This window comes from Camelus dromedarius, chromosome 14 (assembly GCF_036321535.1).
Source record: "Camelus dromedarius isolate mCamDro1 chromosome 14, mCamDro1.pat, whole genome shotgun sequence".
Lineage (NCBI taxonomy): Eukaryota > Metazoa > Chordata > Mammalia > Artiodactyla > Camelidae > Camelus > Camelus dromedarius.
The window spans coordinates 46,009,317-46,028,306 of record NC_087449.1 but is presented as its reverse complement, the minus strand read 5'-3'; the positions used below and the strand labels follow the sequence as shown (position 1 = coordinate 46,028,306).

Here is an 18,990-nt window from a genome sequence, read left to right as displayed (position 1 = left end):
TTACCTGTTTCAAGGTAGCTGGGAGCTTCCAGCCTAGAAGGCGCACAGAGCAGCGCGGGTGGGAATCACAGCCCCCTACCCTTCCCAACGGGTTGCGCCAAAGCCACGCCTCCCCTCGAGCGGTCGCTGGGGAGCAAGGAGAAAGCGGCCATAGCGTGTCTCTTTAATGCGCGCCCCCGGAGGCCCGGCGCGCCCCCGCCACTATAACTGGAGTGCATGGAGCAGGCTGCGCTCAGAGGAAGAAGGGCGGGAGCTGGGCACCCGTTGACCGACTTTTCCAAGTGCGATCAGCGCCCGTCCGGCTCACGTCCGACCCCATGGACCCGCCTGGGGGCGCCCACTGCTGAGGACCCGCCGCCTACTAGGCTCCGGGCTGGGCCGCACCCCTCCACCGCAAAGTGACCCCCGCGGGCAGTGCAGGCTCCCGGCACCTCTTCCCGCAGCGCTCGCCGTCGGGCGAGGGCTCCGCCGCCGCCACGCCTCGCGCCCCGCGCTGCCCGCCCTATGCTGGTGCACACTTACTCTGCCATGGTGAGTAGTCTCGGGCCCGGGGACACGGGGGCATACCGGGCCGGGGATCGGAGAGCCTGAGTACTAGACTTTACGAACTCCTCCAACGAAATCTCGGAGTAAGGGGGCCACAGCGACTCCCCCTGCTGAGACCGGTGCGCGCCGGAGACTGTTGTCTCAGCCCGAGGCTCCCGCGCCCACGGGTCACCCAGAGAATAGACCTCGGATCCCCGGGAGCGAGCAGGATGGCAGCTGGCTCGTGGGGAGCTGAGGAGGGTCCTTTCGGGCTGGGGTCCTTTCAGCTAACGGTGGGTTGCCTAACGCTCCCCTCTTCTTCCCCAGGAGCGCCCCGACGGGCTGGGCGCAGCGGCTGGTGGGGCCCGCCTATCGTCTCTGCCCCAGGCGGCCTACGGGCCGGCGCCGCCGCTCTGCCACACGCCGGCCGCCGCCGCTGCCGCCGACTTCCAGCCGCCCTACTTCCCGCCGCCCTACCCGCAGCCGCCACTGCCCTACGGCCAGGCGCCCGACGCCGCCGCCGCCTTTCCCCACCTGGCCGGGGACCCGTACGGCGGCCTGGCGCCCCTGGCACAGCCGCAGCCTCCACAGGCCACCTGGGCCGCGCCCCGTGCCGCCGCCCGCGCCCACGATGAGCCGCCCGGCCTGCTGGCGGCGCCCGCCCGCGCCCTGGGCCTCGACCCGAGACGCGAGTACGCCGCCGCCGTGCCCCGGCTCCTGCACGGCCTGGCCGACGGCGCGCACGGCCTGGCCGACGCGACCCTCGGCCTCCCCGGGCTGGCGGCGCCGCCGGGCCTGGAGGACCTGCAGGTGAGGCCCCTTAGGGTCCGGGATAGGCCAGAACCGGCCGCGGTGGCTTAGGATCTGGCTGGAGGCAAAGAGTGCCCAGCGCAGGAACCCAACTTTTCTCCCAGCCTGCCACTTCTTGCTTGTGACCGAGGGTGCGTCCCACGTCCAGGGTTAGACGCTGCTTGGCCTTTCAGGAGGCCTGGCATTGAGTCCATGAGCCGTGCCTGGAAGGCGGTGACCCTCCGCCGAGTAAATGCGCAGGGGCTGAACAACTTCGGTCCCTCTCCGCTGGGCACGTAGGGCGTCTATGCCCAGTGTGTGTCTGCTGGGGCAGCCTGTGCCTGGAGTCAAAAGAGGTGGAGGAGTTGCCTGTCTAAGGTGCAAAATTCCCTTTTAGCATGACACGGTGAGGTACCCAGCGCAGGGAAGTAGGTGAGGGAATGCAAGGATGGTGGAGCCAAGGTGAATCCTGGTCCCGCCCGTCTCTGCCGCAGGCGACGGGTGGTGCTCGCGTTGGGCGGAGCAGACAGTACAGAGACCAGGGACAGCAGGGGCTTGGGAAACGACAGGAGATTTGGTCTCCAAGCCTCCTTACCACCACCCTGTTTTACTTGCAGGCCATGGATGAGCCGGGAATGAGCCTCCTGGATCAGTCCGTGATCAAGAAAGGTAAGGAATGGTGTGCATCTGCCAGGGCAGAACCAGGCGAGATGGTGCAGGCCCCAGCACACAGACACAGTTTCTTCCCTGTACCGCACGTCTCCGTGCGTCGCCAAGCTCGGTGGCCATCGGTCGCTCTTCCCGGCCCAACAGAGGGGCAGCGGAGGCTGCGGGCCTGGCTAGAGCTTGGGCAGCTGCCCCGGTTGGTGAGTTGGCCCCAGAGCCTATGTCCTGGGGTGAGTCGGAGACTGTCTGCACCCACTTGGCTGCCCTGGCAGCCCAGCGGGGCAGGGGCCTGGTCTCTCCGTACCAAGGGGAGGGCGCTCTTGTGGATCTGGAGTTCATTTGCAAAACGAGTTTAACCACTTCCCTGTTTCCTAAGAGGCGGTAATGGCGGTGCTATTTCCATGCGTTTCGTTAAACGATTTCCACTTTACAAAGCCTTACTATTTCCTAGACTCCTAGGTGATTTCTGCCCCTCTCTTCCCAGCAGGGCCTGTGGTTTCCATAGGGAATTTTTTTCTCCTTGTGTGATCCTCTTTCAGCGTTTAGGGTTAGGGAAGCTGCTGTGTGAATACTGCGTTGGGCTGTGTGCAGGAGGCTTAGGGCTGGCCCACTCCTAGGTGTCAGTGTCCCTGTGAGTTTGGGATCATGTACTTCTGTATGTTCCTTTCCTAGGTTCTTTCTAGTATTTCTTGGTAAGTGTCTCTGTTACTGTGTGTGCAATGTGTGTCTGTTGTAAATTTCCATATGTTTAGGCGTCGCTATGTACGTGTCAGGGTCTCTGTTGTGTCCCAGAATTTGTTCTTTGACACTGAGGATCTCTAAGCATGTAGGGATGTAGGGTTGCTCCCTGTGTATTTTCGGGGTGTTGTGTCTCTCTGCACTAGCAAAGGCTAGAGGTCTGAGATCTGCCTTCCAGTGGATTTTCTAACCTGAGGTCCGAATTCTGGATGTGACAGGGAAGGGTGAGAAAGACAGAGATAGATTTAGAGGGGCTCAGGCATCCAGTGGGCTCCCTAGATTTGGGGCCGGTGCCAAGGAGGAATTTGGAGGCACAGACAAGCCGGCTGTGCCCGGGGCAGGCACCGCTCCTGTGGGATTTGGCTCGAGTTGTTTTTCAAACGAGTGAATTCAAGCCTGGGCTCTTTTTGCCCTCCATGTGTTCTCAGGAGGGGTGGGGGGCTGAGTGTGAGGGTGGCAGGAGCTGGACTTACAAGCCCTGAGGTTGGATTACCTAGGGCTGAAATTAGCTGGAAGACCTGGGTATGTGTGGGGAAGATGAAGGGACAGGCCTCCTGGAACTTGGGGAAAGGGGGCTTCAGGTATTGAGGCTACTACCTGGAACTGGGGGTGTGGGGAGGATGCTGGGAACCCGGCTGCCTGGAGGCTGCCTGGAGTCGGGCGGAGGTGTGCGCTGGGAGCCAGCTCTTCGCTGGCAGGCACTGCGCTGGTTTCGTGGAATTTTTTTTTAACCCCACGGAAGGGAGAGCTCGGTCTGCAGTGTCAAGAGCCTGCCGCTGGGCTGCTTTCACCCGGAGATTCGACCGTGGTCTCAGCCCCCAGTTCCCCACTTCTCCCTGGTCTTGAGGGGCCAGGACCCTGCATTTTAGAAGGGGACTTGGGGACTTATGCCCTGGGTAAGGGTAGAAATATCAGTTGGGGCTCTGAGTACCTTTAACCCCAACCCCCTGGGCCAGAGCCAGGAAAAAAGACTGACTATGAAGAAGAATCAAAATTGCCTCGAGTTGGTTTTTCTCAAAGGACATCACCTTTCATAAATCCCGGATCCTAGGTGTGCACCGGCATCCCCAGAAGCGGTCCCAGTAACACGAATATGGCCGGAACTGCCCGAGTGCTGCGCGCTGGCTCCGGGGAGAAGGGGGTGGACATGGGCGCTGGTGCGGCGAAGGACGTCGCCCACGCGGGCGCGCACACCGGCCGCACAGCTGTGTCAGTACGTCGGTGGCCCAGTGGAGCACCGGCGACCTGAGCTGGGGACTGCTCCCTGGGGGCCCCAACCTGGACGTCAGGTCACAGCCTTGAGCAATAAAAATAAAGCAAAATGGGAGGGGCAAGAGCCGGGGCTCCCTGTGGAAGGAAGCGCTGGGTTCCCGAGCCGCGAACTTGGCTTTCGGCTGGCACCGCGGGCCTTTGGCAAGGAGAGAGGGTCAGTGCGGCGCTTTCCGGCTTTGCAAACATGGAGGCAGAGCTGGTTCACCGAGGTTCCGACCTCAGAGGGTGCGCGGGCGAGAGATCGAACTGAGGCTAAGCAGGTGGCCCGGCTAGAGCCCGGCGCCCTGGAACCTCCACGGCCCGCGCAGCGAGTAATTTTCACCTGGGCCCTCAGCAGTCGCTGCGGGACTCCGGCCACGCCGCCCGTCCCTCGGACACCATTGATTATCACCCACCTTCGCCCTCACGTCCTTCCGACTGCATCGGGAGCCCATGTCGTGTCCTCAAGTTCTCTGGCACCTGCTAAGGGTTGGTGAGGGACCATCCCTTTCCGGCCCGGGCCTTGGAATTATAGAAAGTTGTTCTTGGCTAGCTGAAGTAAGGGATTCCTCCCGCTCCTCCCGGGTTTGGCTGAGGGGCAACTATGTCTTGGGCGGTTGGGGTCCTGCATGTGAAACGGGGGCAGCCCCAACCCTACCCCAGAAACAGCCTTCCTACCTCAGGAGGCCTCAAGCCTCATCGTCAACAGTGTGTGAGGGGAGGGGAGCCTGGAAACTCTAGGGACCAGATTTGGGTTGTAAAATCACTATCCCAGGCAGGGGAGGGGAGGCGAAGTCCTTGCCCTACTACACACTTCCAAGTCGGCAGCGTCTTGCAACCAGGGCGGGCGTGGGGCAGGGATGGCAGATGGGGCTGAGGCCCACACGAAGGGAAGCAAGGAGCCCTCGATTTTCTACACCCACTTGTCACTTCCAGTTTTGTGACCTGTCCTAGGGGCACAGAAAATAGACATGGCTGGAAAGACAGACATGGACAGGAATATTTTCAGCCCAGAAAGGCAGTGAACGGGGTCTGTACAGGTCACAATGGGAGCTCAGAAGAAGAGCGGTGAGTGCCTGAGGTTGGGAGGCTTTCTGAAAGAGATATTAGGACAGGACTCAGTGGGTGCTCCTTGGGGTTTGTTGAATGAATGTGTGATGGATTTTGAGGTTTGAGTGCATTTGGTGAGGCGGTGTACAAAGGGCCAAGCTATTTTCACCCGACAAGGCACAGCATGTGCATATGCCCTCGCTTTGGAAAGCCAGACAGGTTTACAAAGGTTAAAAATCTCTGGTTTCAGATTATACAGTCATAGGTAGAGGGGAGTGGTTTGGGGATGAGAATTGCAATATTCCTCCTTCCCTCCTAGGAGAGTGGGTGGTTGCCTAGTTGGAGGTGGGGAATCCCTCTCTGCTGGGCTACCTTGTCCATTCTCAGGGCATCTCCAGGGCAGGAGCTGAGGTAAATAGTCACCCTTTCCTCTGTTCACCCTGGCTCTGGGGAAGGAAAAGGGAGTGGGGAGGTTCTGGGCTTCCAAGTCAATCTCCAAGCAGGGATAGAACTGGGTGTAAGTACTCACCTGGGGCAAGATTTAGGAGGGCATCTAAAAACTCAGTAATCAAAATAAATAATATACCTTAGTGCACTATTTAAAATTTTTAATGCAAAAAAATCACTATAAACAAAATGTCAAAATTTTACATAAAGATGGAATCTAACCCTGCACTTCTGCAACCCTGCTTCACTTGCCTCCCAGGCTACCATCTGCCCCAGAATGAGACTAAAAAACCAGTGCCCATGCAGATGGAGTGTGAACTGTACCTGAGGGCGGCATACAGCATACAGAGCAATGAAGGGTAGGAGCTATATTTAAAAGAAACTCTCTAGGGGAGTGAGGAGGGGGAAGGGGCAAGATAGGAGTGGGAGATTAAGAGGTATAAACTACTATGTGCAAAATAAATAAGCTACAAGGATATATCTGACAATACTTGGAGTATAACCAATATTTTATAACAACTATAAATGGAATATAACCTTTAAAAATGTGAATCATTATGTTGTACCTCTGAAACATATGATATTGTGCATCAGCTATACCTCAATAAAAACAAATAAATAAAAATAAAAGAAACCTTCTAGCAGTTGATGAGAAGGAAACTTACCCAGCAGATCCCATTGAGGGAGAAGAGGAAACTCAAGCGGGCCTCCTGTCTGCCTTCTTCCTACTGTCCCTTCCCCCCAGGCTTTGGACCAGTAGTACCCAAAGTGTAATCTAAGGAGCCACATGCATCAAATCCCCTGGGGGTGCTTGTTTAAAAATGCAGATTTCCTGGGCACCATCCCACATCTACAGAATAGGAATTCCTGGCCCTGGAACTTCATTTATTAACTGATTGAAGTAAAATTTACATACCTGAAATTCACCCATTGGAAGAGTACAACTTGATGATTTTTAGTAAATTTACAGACTTGTGTAACCATTGGCACAACCTGTTTTGTTTTGTTTTATTGAAGTATAGTCAGTCAAATTTTGGCCTATAGCATAATGTTTCAGTCATACATATACATACATATATTTGTTTTCATATTCTCACAATCTGTTTTAAGACATTTCCATCACCCACCTCCCGAATTCCTCCATTTCTGTTTGTAGTTAATTCCCACTCCGAGCCTTAGGCAACCACTGATCTGCTTTCTGTCTGTAAGTTTGCATATTCTGGACATGTTATATAAATGGGACATATAAATATGTAGACTTCTGCATCTAGCTCCTTTTACTTATGTTTCTGAAGTTCACCTGTATTCTGTATCAGCAGTTAATTCCTTTTTATTGCTTAGTAGTACTCCATTGTATGGATGTAATACATTTTGTTTATTCATTCATCAGTTGGTGGGCACTGGGCTTGCTTCCACTTTTTGGCTATGATGAATAAGTCTGCTATGATCATTCACACAGGTGTCTTTTTGTGGACATACATTTTCATTGCTCTTTAATTCCTAGGAGCGGAATTGCTGGATTTTATGGTAAGTTTGTATTTAATTTTTTAAGAAACTCCCCAGCAATTTCTAACACAGCTTGTACTATTTTACATTCCCACCAGCAAGGTGTGAGGGTTCCAGTTTCTCCATATCCTTGTCTACACTTGATATGTCTGTCTTTTTGATTATAGCCATCTTGGTGGTATCTCAGTATAGTTTTAAACTGCATTCCCCTAAGGGCTAATGATGCTGAGCATGTTTCCATGTGCTTACTAGCCATTCATATATCATTTTTAGTGAAATGTCTATTCACATATTTTTGCCATTTTCTAATTGGGTTGTTTATCTTACTATTGAATTATAAGAATTCTTTATCTATTCTGGATACACATCCCTCATAAGATATATGACTTGCAAATATTTTCCTCAAGGCTGTGGTTTGTCTTTTCATTTTCTGAATAGTGTATTTTCAGGGGCAAAAGTTTTTAATTTTGATGAATTTGCGGTTTATCAATTATTTTCTTTTATCGATCATGCTTTTGGTGTTGTATCTAGGAACTCTTTGCCCAACCCAAGGTCATGAAGATTTTTCTTCTATATTTTCTTCTAGAAAGAACTGCAGTTTTAACCAGCTTTCAACGAGAGTCTGTTGCATACTCCCCAGATTCAGTGTTCAGGCCATACCAACCACCTGTAGATAGAATATATAGACTTGAGTGTGAAAGTCTTTGTCTGATAGGCTGAATAACTAGGAGCTCATACATCTGTAGGAGTGTGTACATGTGAATGGGTTCTGTGTGTGTGGTCAGGGGGACACCATGGATAGACCACTTTAGCTTCAGGACTCATTGTGCTGTAGGAGACAAGCACCAGTGTCCCTGTTTTGCAGTCTGTGCTAGTTAATTCCTACCTCCATGACCGCTCCTTCCCCCCGGCCACCTGCTTTCCTAACCTTAGCCTTCATGCCTCTGTCATCTTTGAAGGAAGCAGCTCTGAGGAAAAGGGGACAAGTCGGGGAAGAAGCAAAGTCTGTAATTGATACATACAAATACACGTCCACCTGTTCATGCACTTACATTAGCTACATCTATATTTGCAGAAATCCAGCATGCACTCTGTGTTTAGATATATCAGTGAAGCAAAAGCACATGCAGATATCCTTATGCATGTTGCCACATTCCTGCGACACTTGAGGAAGGCAGAGACTATATGCAAGATAGCTGGCGCTCAGTATTTGTGGTTGAGTAAATGCGCACATGCACAATCTCACCCTCACTGCTCTATGACACGGCATGTAGTTTTTATGTAGAGACATTTGTGTGGCACACGTGTGCTCACATATGTCCATTTGCACATGCAGAAACAGCCTCATACAGCTTTGGTCTCTCTCCTTTCTTACAGGGCCTGGCCTCAGGGGTCCCCAGGTTTTAATAAAAGCTGGATGGAGGAGGCTGCTGGAGGAGAGAAGAATTTTCTATTCCTCTGACCTCTCCCTCTGGCTAGGGGTCATGGGAGAGAGGACAGTCACTTTGCCCTTCTTGTTAATTTATTAATTCGTAGTTTTATTTTTTTAAAGTCAAACGAGCTCTAATTTACACATAGTATAGTTCATCCTTGTTAGAAGTGCATTTCTATGAATTTTGACAAATTAAGCATTTGGTCATGTAGCCACTGAAATAATCAAGATAGGGAACAGTCTCTTCACCCCAAAAGGTCCCCTCAAGGCAGGACACAAAGAGAAGCAGTGCAGAGGCCTGGGAGACACTGGGGTGGGGGTGGCACGGCTGCTGTGGCATGTCCAGAGTCAGTGTGTCTCTTGGTCAGGACATCCTTGCTCCTCAGTCTGGGGCTCTAGAGGGAGGCTGGCATTAGGATAAGGAGAGTGAGGCAGGGTTGTGCAGGAGCAGGATCAGAGCCTGCTTCTGTTTACATTTTTATATTTTGTCATCATGGATTTTTAGATTAATTTTTATTTTAAAAAATATTTTTATTAAAATACTGTTTATCTTGATTGCTGAGTTTTTGGTGCCTCCTTAAATTTTGCACCCAAGAGGCAAGTGCCTCACTTGCCTCACCCTAGTTTTGGTTCTGCTCTGGGGATGGAGAGCTTGCCCAGAGAAGGGTGTGTGTTGCTCCACATCCCTCCACCTCTCCACTTCTTCCCCTCACCCCCATCCATGACCTTTTGGCCCCTCCCTGGTGCCTGAATGGGGACCAACCCAGGGAGGAAGGGCAATTTTACTATCAGTGTTAAAACACGGAATGAGGTTCCCCTAATGCCCCCCCATATCTGGGCTGTGAGCTGTCACCCCTCCGATTCCAGGTTTCAAAGGGCCCTGCTTCATTCATTTATTCCACATCCACTGACACCCGCCTGTGCCAAGATCCTGCCCTCAAGGCACTCCTGGCTGGTGGGGAAGACAGAGGAGAAAGCAGACATGAGGTTCAGTGTAGTAAGGACAGCAGTTGAAGGTGAGAGGGAGCTGAGGCTGAGGGCCCAGGAGGCTTTGCATGGTGGATGCTGCCTGGACTAAGGCTTCAGAAGGAGGGTGTCCTGCTTAGTAAAATGGAGGCGGGACCCCAAGACAGAGAGCGAGCAGTTCTGTGGGGCTCTAAAAGCATCCCACATCCCAGGTAGCACTTCACACATGTTCCATTTGACCTGTGCTGGGTTTTTAAATTTTTGAATCAGTTGTCAATGTTTAGAAATCCAGAGATTTCACCTAGAAATCCAAAATCCTGCTCTCATCAGCAACAAACAAACAAACGTTCATACAAAAAAACCTAAGAGTTCTGGCCACGTGGGTGTGTCCTGCATGGTAACACTCAGCCAAGTATGGGGTCTCCTGCGTCTCATGCATGTTACCTGTTATGCTCCCCGCCTTCGAGGTCTAGAACTGTGCTGTCCACTGCGGGAGCCTCAGGCCCTGAGTGGCTACTGAGCACTTGAAATGTGGCTGATCTGAATTAGGATGGGTTGTAAGTGTAAAATATGCATTGAATTTTGAAGACCAAATATAAGAAAAGAATGTAAAATAGCTCATTAATAACTTTTAAAGTGTTGATTGATTTATATATGCGTCAGTGATAATATTTTTATATATTGGGGTAAGTAAAAAATATATTAAAATTAGTCTTACATGTTTCTTCTTACTTTGTTTTTAAGTAAGGGCTATTAAAAGTTTTAAACTTATATATGTGCCTCATAGTATATTTGTATTGGTCAGCATGGGTCAAGAGCCTAAAGGGCAGGTGGAGGACCAGGCAAGAGGGGTAGGCAGGAGCTGGACCCCAGAGGAGGAGGAAGGAGGGCATTATGACAGTTAAGGGTGTGAGCTTTAAAGTCCGTAATCAGAGTTCAAGACCCATTTCTGCTCCTTAGTGCTGTGCCATCTTAACCTCTTTGAACTTCTAGTTTCTTCATCTTGAAGTGGGGGTGGGGAATAGCATCCACCACCAGAGCTGTTCATGTGAAGCACTTGCTCTACAGCGGGCACTCACTGAGGGATAGGGGCCTCGTTCTGCTCAGCTGTGGAGCTGGAATTTGATTCTCAGGGAGCTGACTATGCATTGACAGGTTCTAGGCTGGGGAGTGCTATGTGTTTCAGAAAGATCCCTCTGGTGCAGGGGCTATGCAGAAATTCAGGTGGATAGTGAGTGAGCATCCCTGTTCACGCGGAGAAGTGGCTCTATCCAGGGCGCGTGGAGGAATGAAAGTCGTATGACACGGTGATGGATGGGACGTGGTGGGGGAGGGCAGTGTGGAAGGCCTCACTGAGGTTTCTGGCTGGGTGATGGGGTGGAGGGTTCGAATGTGCATTCAGAGAGGGAAAAGCTGGAGGGACTGTGCCAGGCCAGGGACTGGGCCAGCCTTGCTTACCTCTGCATTCCTGAGGCTTAGCAGTTTCTGGCATGCAGGTGCTCAGTAAATATTTGCCAAATGACTGGAGGGCTGAGTGCTTTGAGACCACAGTCCAGGGCTTGCTACTGGTCCTAAGTCTACCAGCTGTGTGATCTCAGACACCTTACTTCAACTTTCTGGGCTTCAGTCCCATCTGAAAAATGGGAATAATAAATGTAGCCCCCTGGTGGGTTGTTCTGAGGATTCAGTGAGGTTATCTGTGGAACACATAGTATAGTGAATGCTCAGTAACTACTGACCTCAGGCTCCCCACTTAACCCACCCTCCCCAAACACACAAGACCTCTACCAAGGCTCTCACTTCTTTGAAAGAAGAGAAGCTGAAGAGGGAGCAAGTGCCTCAGTCATTCTCCCTTCCCTCTGAGGGCTTAGCAGGAAGATGGAGGTTAGACTGCAGGAAGAACTTTTAGAGCCAAGAGTGTCCAAGTGGGTGTTGGAAAACAAACTTCTTGGATTCCCTTCCATGCCCTTTCATAGGTATTAGTAGATAGAGAGCATTTGGGGTAGGGGGCTGTAGGGTGTGTCTCTTTATTCTTGGTCTCCTTGAGCATCCCAGAGTGACTTGGCAGGAAAGGGGCCAGGGCTGGAGGCCTAATGGGAGCATAACCTCCCTGTCTCCGGGATGTGACAGTCCAAAGCTCCCGGGCCCTTCACTGATCTGGGGTGGAGGGGAGACATGGGCATCACAAGTGAGCAAGGGGGAATCGGGGACTCCTTGTGATTGCACAGATCTGGCTGGGCCCTGCTGCAGGGACCTAGGAATCCTGCCTCCAGCTCAGGCTCCATTTCCTTAGTTCCAGCCCCTTCTCTGATGACACATGCCAAAACTCCAAGAATGCTGAAGCCGTTTGAATTTTAACAGGGAACCAGCCTGACTCGGTGAAGGGAACAGGGGTTCAAGACCCAGAGAACTTTGGGTTTCATTTCTACCACTCACTAGCTGAGTGAGCTTGAGTGAGTCGTGTTAACCTCATTGTGCCTGAGTCTCCTCCCTTGTAAAGCAGGGATAGGGGAACCACCTTCTGAAAAGTGCGGGGACGTGTAGTACAGTTGTGTGTGCACAGCGTGTTAGCGCGGTGCCCATGGACAGCTGATGCTTCATCAATGTGTTCCCGCCACAGCTGGTTACTGGCTGTGTCCTGTGGTCCCTGGCTCAGTGTTGTCTCTCTCTCCCTTGCTCTTGCTTCTGCTCCACAGTCCCCATCCCCTCCAAAGCCAGCAGCCTTTCTGCCCTCTCCTTGGCCAAAGACAGCTTGGTTGGCGGCATCACGAACCCCAGTGAGGTCTTCTGCTCTGTGCCAGGCCGGCTCTCTCTGCTCAGTTCGACATCCAAGTACAAGGTGACAGTGGGGGAGGTCCAACGGCGACTCTCACCTCCTGAGTGTCTCAATGCCTCCCTCCTGGGTGGAGTCCTTCGAAGGTAGGAAGGCCAGCCCACAACTCCCTGCACAGTGCCAGGGCTAAAATCTGTGGTCATTTCAGACTTTCTCAGGGGATCAGAGAGGGGCCAGCCCCACTCCAGTCCACAGGATCATCTCCACCCTGTCTCCCTGGAGTTGTGCATGCTCCGGGGCAGGCCTGGATCCCCAGCAGCTCCCACGGGTCTGTGGGCTTGGGGGTGGGGGTGGAGAGGAGCCTGGGTACAGAGAAGGGATGGAGGACTCACCCACATTGGGCAGGAAGGGAGGATGCCATCTTCATTCCACCCCCCAGGACAGAAGACCCATTCCCTGGGTCAGTATAGGCCTCTCTGGTGTGTGTGCTTTGGGGTGGCGAACATGGGGTCCTTGGTTTTTCTTCAGAGTTGTGTTTGTCTCTCTCTCTGCATGTCCTTGTGCCTGGGTAGGATATTTCTGCTTCAGGGCTATGAGTTTTGATGTGCTTGAGGACAGTGTTTGTGTGCATGCATGTATGTGTGTGATTGCATGTGCACCTGGAGCTAGACATATGTATGTTTACATGTCTGTACCTGTGTGTAGGGGCTGCATTTGTGCAGGTGTGGGAGAATCTCCCTATTCCTAGTCTCTTTCAGCATCCCAGTGGAGCTTGGAGTCTGTGAGTGTCTGTACAAAAATGTCCCTGGGATCCTGACTTGGCGTGAACATGTGTCTCTGTGTCCCTGGGTGTCTTGAGTTTGTGTCGGTCTCTGTTGGGGTCTGTGTCTCTATTCTTGGCCCTCAGTGTGTCTTCATCTGTGTGTGTGTGTGTGTATCTGTGTGCTCCTGGGCAGCTGTGTGTGTAACTGTGTTTCCTCATGTATCTGTCTGTGTGTCCCTGGGTAGCCCTGTTGGTGTGCTAAGGTGGGAAAAAGGACTCTAAGATGCTAGTCTATCCTGCCCTATCTTGGGCTGTCCCTGCTGTTGAAAGGATTAGGGAGAAATTAGGGTTTCCTGGAGCTGGGTGGTGGGCCCCCATTCCCATCTTGGTTGTAAAACCAGTGAGATTAAGGAGATTGGCATCAGGCTAATAGACCCCCCCAGAGTGTCCCCAGGGCCAGACCCAAGCCTCAGCAGGGTTGGTGGAGGCAGCAAGGCCCTGTTGGGGTCATGTAACCTACATGGTTCTATCTTGTCTTCATAGTGTGTGTCTGTCTCTGTGTGCATGTCAAGGGCCAAGTCCAAGAATGGAGGCCGGTGTCTGCGGGAACGGCTGGAGAAGATTGGGCTCAACTTGCCAGCTGGCCGACGCAAGGCCGCCAATGTGACGCTGCTGACTTCACTAGTAGAGGGTAAATGAGGCCTGAGGGGCATGTGTCATTCAGTGTGACTGCCTCTAATGCAGGAGGGTATGCTTACTCATGTGTGTGTTCTCTGCATCATGTATAAGTAAGGTGTTTGTGTTATATGTGGGTATGCAGAAGAGAGCGTGTGTGTGTGTGTGTGTGTGTGTGTGTGTGTGTGAAGGGAAGAGTGGCCAGTGTCTACATACGGCAGAGGGATGAGGGGGTCAGTGTCCCTTCCCTGGAGGTTGGTGACCCCGGGCTTGGTCATCTTGAGTTCAGACTGTGGGATATATGGTGGGCTCAGGTCCCACCCCTGAGCTCAGAGCCCGTCCCGGGTGGCCCCAAGGGAGAGCAGTGGGGTTCTAGGGTAGAGCTGAGAAGGGACTACAGAAGCAGGATAGAGCAGGCAGGCCCTGGTCAGGGGTTGGAGGGTCAAGGTTCGGGCTCAGAGGTGCACCTGGCTGTAGTCATGGCTCATCTCTCTGTCTCCCCTCCCCTCAGGAGAGGCCGTGCACTTGGCCCGAGACTTTGGCTATGTTTGCGAGACCGAGTTCCCAGCCAAGGCAGCCGCCGAGTACCTGTGCCGACAGCATGCTGACCCTGGGGAACTGCACAGCCGCAAGAGCATGCTGCTGGCTGCCAAGTGAGTGAGGGTGCTATGCACAGGCTCGTGCTGGTGCAGTGCACAGACACAGACACCAAGCATGGGCACGACAGATACCACTCATGCACATGTGATATACATGGTACATGTGGCACCAGTGGCACACAGGCATACCTAGGCTCCATGCTGTGCACGAGACAGGGGTACACATGGACACATATGAGCATATCTGGGTTCTGTACACCAGCAGAAACAGTGTCACAGACAGGCTTACACAGGCTTATGTGTGGGTACCATGCCCCAATACACTGCCCCGTGGCACCAACCAGTCTCAGTCCTATCATCAGTCTGAGTTCCCTAGTCTTCCTCCCCCTGCCTGAGCCTTGACAATCAGCACCTCTGCTCCAGTCACCTCCATGGGTGGCACCCATACCCACCCAGGCTCCCGGGTTGACCCTCCTTTGTCTTTACTTCATATCTGACCTCTTTGCAAGTCTTGATGCCTCCCTCACCACAACTCACATGCTGCCCCCCCTCAACTATGGTCTCCCAATCTCACTCCTAGACTTGCATCTCAATGCCCCTCTCTTCCCTCAGCCTCCCTGTACAAGCACTGCTCCCCTACCCAAAAGCCTTCAGTAGCTCCCACTGCTACTGCATTGACTGTCAAACTAGGTTCTGTGGGAATGCCACAGAGCCTGTTTAATGAAGTGGTATTCCACTAGGATTTAGTTTTTGAAAGGGTCCCATTGCAAGAAGAAACACACATACACAGAGGGTGGGAATGGGGTGTCTGAAAATCACCAATCTGTAAAGTCCAGACTTCTTTGAGGGCCCTCACAATCTGGTCTGCACAACCTCCACCCACTTCAACTGACCCACTTGCTCTCCTACCCTCCCATCCTTGGGCTTGCTCTTCTGCCTAGAACACCATCCAGTCCCCCCACCTAATGCAGTCCTTCAAATCACAACTCCACCTTTCCTCCTTTGAGATTTCCTCAAGTCCCCTAGGCAGAAGTGGAATCACAGACTCCTGGGACTGCCATGACTCATGGGACCTTTGAGGCTGCTCCTGTTGCAGCTGGAGAAACATATCTAGGGCAGGACTCACCTCACTCATTAATCAGCTAACTAATCAAGCACTTCCTGGGTCCCAGTCACGTCTAAGATGCTGATGGCTCCATAGTGATGCAAAGATGAGACACAAGTGATTCTCCTGCTCGAGCCACACACAGAAATGAATAATGGCTGCAAACTGGAGCTGGATTCAAATTACAGCCTAGTCACTTGGGCAGGTCATCTACCCTGTCTGAAACCAACCAACCAGTTTCCTTTCCATATGGTGGGGATGATAGCAGTACAGATTTGTTGTAAGAGTTAAGTGAGATGTATGCACATTAAGTGGGATGTATGCCTCAATTCATGTTCACTGCTAGCTATTCTTTCAGTTACTTAAGGCAGATTCTGGATTGTTTGCTAAAAATTTCATAGACAAAGCCCTTGAAACATTGGGTATTTCAGGTGGAGGTAGGAATCAAGGAAAGTTTCCTAGATAAGGTAGGAGTTGAGCTGGACTTTGAATGTGGGCAGGACACCAAAGGAAAAGAGATCGTAGGGTATTGGCATGTGCTATTTATTAGCTTTGCGATATTGGGCAAGTCAGTTAATATCTCTGAACCTTAGTTTACTTTTCTGTAACATGGGTATGATCATCATTTGCAGGCTATTGGGTCAGCAGTCATATATATGACGTATATAAAGTGCCCAGCAAGTGGTGGGTCCTTCCCTGGACTCAGACCTTTGTCCTCTAACCTCTGACCCTCCTTCCTCCACCCTAGGCAGATCTGCAAAGAGTTTGCAGACTTGATGGCACAGGACCGTTCGCCACTAGGCAACAGCCGCCCAGCACTCATCCTGGAGCCTGGCGTGCAGAGCTGCCTGACACACTTTAGCCTCATCACCCATGGCTTTGGCGGGCCCGCCATCTGTGCTGCCCTCACTGCTTTCCAGAACTACTTGTTGGAGGCACTCAAAGGGTTGGACAAGATGTTTCTAAGCAGTGCGGGCAGTGAGCATGGCGATACCAAGGCTTCGGAGAAGGATACCAAGCATCGGAAGTAACTGCTTCCCCTGCCCCATCCCTAAGGGGTCCCAAGGCCTGAAATGAGGTCTCCACTTCTGGTTAGGGGGAGCCTGAAAGGACTAAAAGTTGGAGTTGGAGTCAGGCCAGAAAGAGAATATTCCTCCAGAAACCCCCAATTTAGGGGCCTGGGTTGGAGTAAGGGGAGGTGGCCTCTGTAGTGGTTTGTTGATAAGTTGAGGGCCCAGGCATCTGCCTCACGTGTGCAATTTTCTGACCCTTTATTGCTGAGAAGGGCTTGGACAGGAAATTGGCATGGAAAAGCCTGCTTCTTGGCGCCAGTGCTACCCATGAGGGTAATGGGTGCTCCTAGGAACCAAGGCCTTGCTGTTTTTACTGAGTAGGAGAGAAATTAACAAACGAGAGGTGCTACTGAGGAGTTGGTGCCCTTCATCCCAGAATCTCCCATCCCCAGAAAAGAGGTGCTGGCAGGAGGCCCCAGTGGGCTCTTTGGACTCCTCCCACTCTTGGGAAGAAGTGGGCAGAAGGGGCCCTCAAAGAACAGAGAAAAAGCACAAATTGCAGAACTTGAATCCAGGCTGCACTTCAGTCCTGTTGCTGTCTGCCCTATTTATTTATGCTGTAATTAAATTTAAAGTTTAAAAATTTCCAGTGCAACTTATTTATCCCAATGAGTTGAAAACTCCCATTTCACTGTCTTCTGCTCATGTACCAAGATGTCCAGCTAGACCAGGAATGGAGAGGGTGATTTTGCTTGCAAAGGGCTGTGGGTGGGCTGGGAGGGAAGAAGGTCAGGGACCCTGCGGTTGTTGCTGGTATTTTGTATTTGCTGTTGTTTTTCATGATCCTGCAGTCAGTGTATCTCCCCAACTCTCAAGATTGCTTTCTCATTCTCTTAATAAAATCTTTTCATTCAATATGAAGCCTTCCCTGTCCTTCTTCAGCCCAGGCCTGGACTTGCCTTCCAAGACTTGGGCAAGGTCATCAGGGAGAGGCAGCGCCTGGGAATTAGGACAGGTTGAAGTAGAAAGAAGCTTCTAAAGGGAAACCCTCACAGGGGGCTATGGGCACCTCTGCGTGAGGGGGTGCAGATGGTGGGTCTATCTGGCTTGTCACTGTGGCTATTAGTTTTGTGTGTGTGTGTGTTTGTGTTAAGTGAATCCTGACAGGGGCTGTTTGTGTATTATTGTGACTTGCAGGGCCTGTTTGTCAATGTGTCAGTCTGGCTATTAGGTCTATGTGATATGTTAACCATGTCCACCAGTGTGGGTCTGCATGTGTGTCAGTATAAATGCTGCTGACTGTGTCTGTTTATCTGTTTGGCCCATTCTAATCCACCTCTTTTGTCTTGAGGATTCCATTCTTCAGGCTGTTTTTTCTTTCCTGCACCTTCAGTCTCTTCCTCTCTACTGAATCGTCCGCTAGATCATGCCCCAAAGGACACATGTTCGAGGATCTCTTACCTTACAAACATAAATCCTTTCCCCATTTACTTTTTTAGTTAAAGTTTTTGAAAGATTGCTACACTCCCCACCTCCACTACCTCACCCCCAATTCACTCTTCAACCCACTTCAATCTGGCTTCTATCCCTTACCAGCCTATGGAAATCCACTCAGCAAGGTCATCAATGGCCACAAGGTCAAATCCGAAGGCTCTTTTGTCCGGACTTAGCAGCACTTGACATGGCTGACCACTTGTTCTTTTCTGAAACATTCTCTTCTACTCATGTCCAATATGAAGTACTTGACTCAAGTACTCAAATCTTGACCTGGCCAGCCTCTTCACCTCAGTAAATGGCACCACCCTCTACCTAGCTGCTCAAGCCAGAAACTAGGGAGTCATATTTGAGTCTTTCCCTACACTCAACCAATCAGGAGTCCATCCTCTTCTATCTCCTCTGCTGCCACCCTAGTCCTCAAGACTATTGCAATTCTTTCAACTGGTCTCCCTGTTTTCACTGGTACGCCTTCATACTAAAGCCCTGCAAAGATCTAGACTTTGCCTATTTCTTCAACCATATCTTAAAACTATTTTTTTCATCACTCATTTTGCTGTAGCCACATTGGTTTCCTTTCTGTTCCTCAAATCACTTTTATGTCAGGGCCATTGTACTTATCCTTCTCTTTGCCTAGAACTCTCTTCCCCCAGTTCTTTGTAGGTGTGCTGTCAGAGACAGATGGTCAGGTGTTTTGCAGAAATCAAAGAACTTGGCATCATCTCCCAGGATAAATGTCCAAAGATGTGATTTCTTTTCCCAAGAAATTTCCCCACCCCAACCCACCAATATGAAAGGAGTGGAGGAAAAGCTGGAAGTATATTCTGCTTTAACCAAAGCCCTGGGCCTGGTGGGAGACATTCTACTACTAAAATTATTTTAGGCTATGGGAAGTTGAAGGAGTTAAATGAGGTAAGACATATGGCACTTAAACTATTTCAGCACCCTCTTCCATCTCTTAGGGGTTCCTTGTCAGCCTCCCCAACCTCTTCACTAGTCAGAGCTGAGCTTCCCTACCCTGAGGCAAAACAGCTGCTCTCTTCTCCAACCTATCCCCTCTCACCCCAAGCCTGGGAACGAATAAATTGTTTCCAGTGTATTAATCACCTGAAAGCAGATGGGAACCAATTGGGAGACCATTCTGAGCAGTGTTTGGCCAGGAGTGTTAAAGCATCAGTGTATTTCCAGTTTTTCAAAC

General features: G+C 51.4%; 1 protein-coding gene across 1 annotated transcript; it reads left to right on the top strand.

Moving 5' to 3' along the window:
* Nucleotides 1–504: 504 nt before the first annotated feature.
* On the top strand, nucleotides 505–17,055 carry TFAP2E (transcription factor AP-2 epsilon). The gene is made up of 7 exons (XM_031464719.2): nucleotides 505–531; nucleotides 853–1,335; nucleotides 1,932–1,983; nucleotides 12,067–12,289; nucleotides 13,479–13,597; nucleotides 14,093–14,234; nucleotides 16,034–17,055. The coding sequence occupies exons 1-7, from the start codon at nucleotides 505–507 to the stop codon at nucleotides 16,314–16,316; spliced, it is 1,329 nt and encodes a 442-aa protein (XP_031320579.2). The 3' UTR covers nucleotides 16,317–17,055.
* Nucleotides 17,056–18,990: the final 1,935 nt, after the last annotated feature.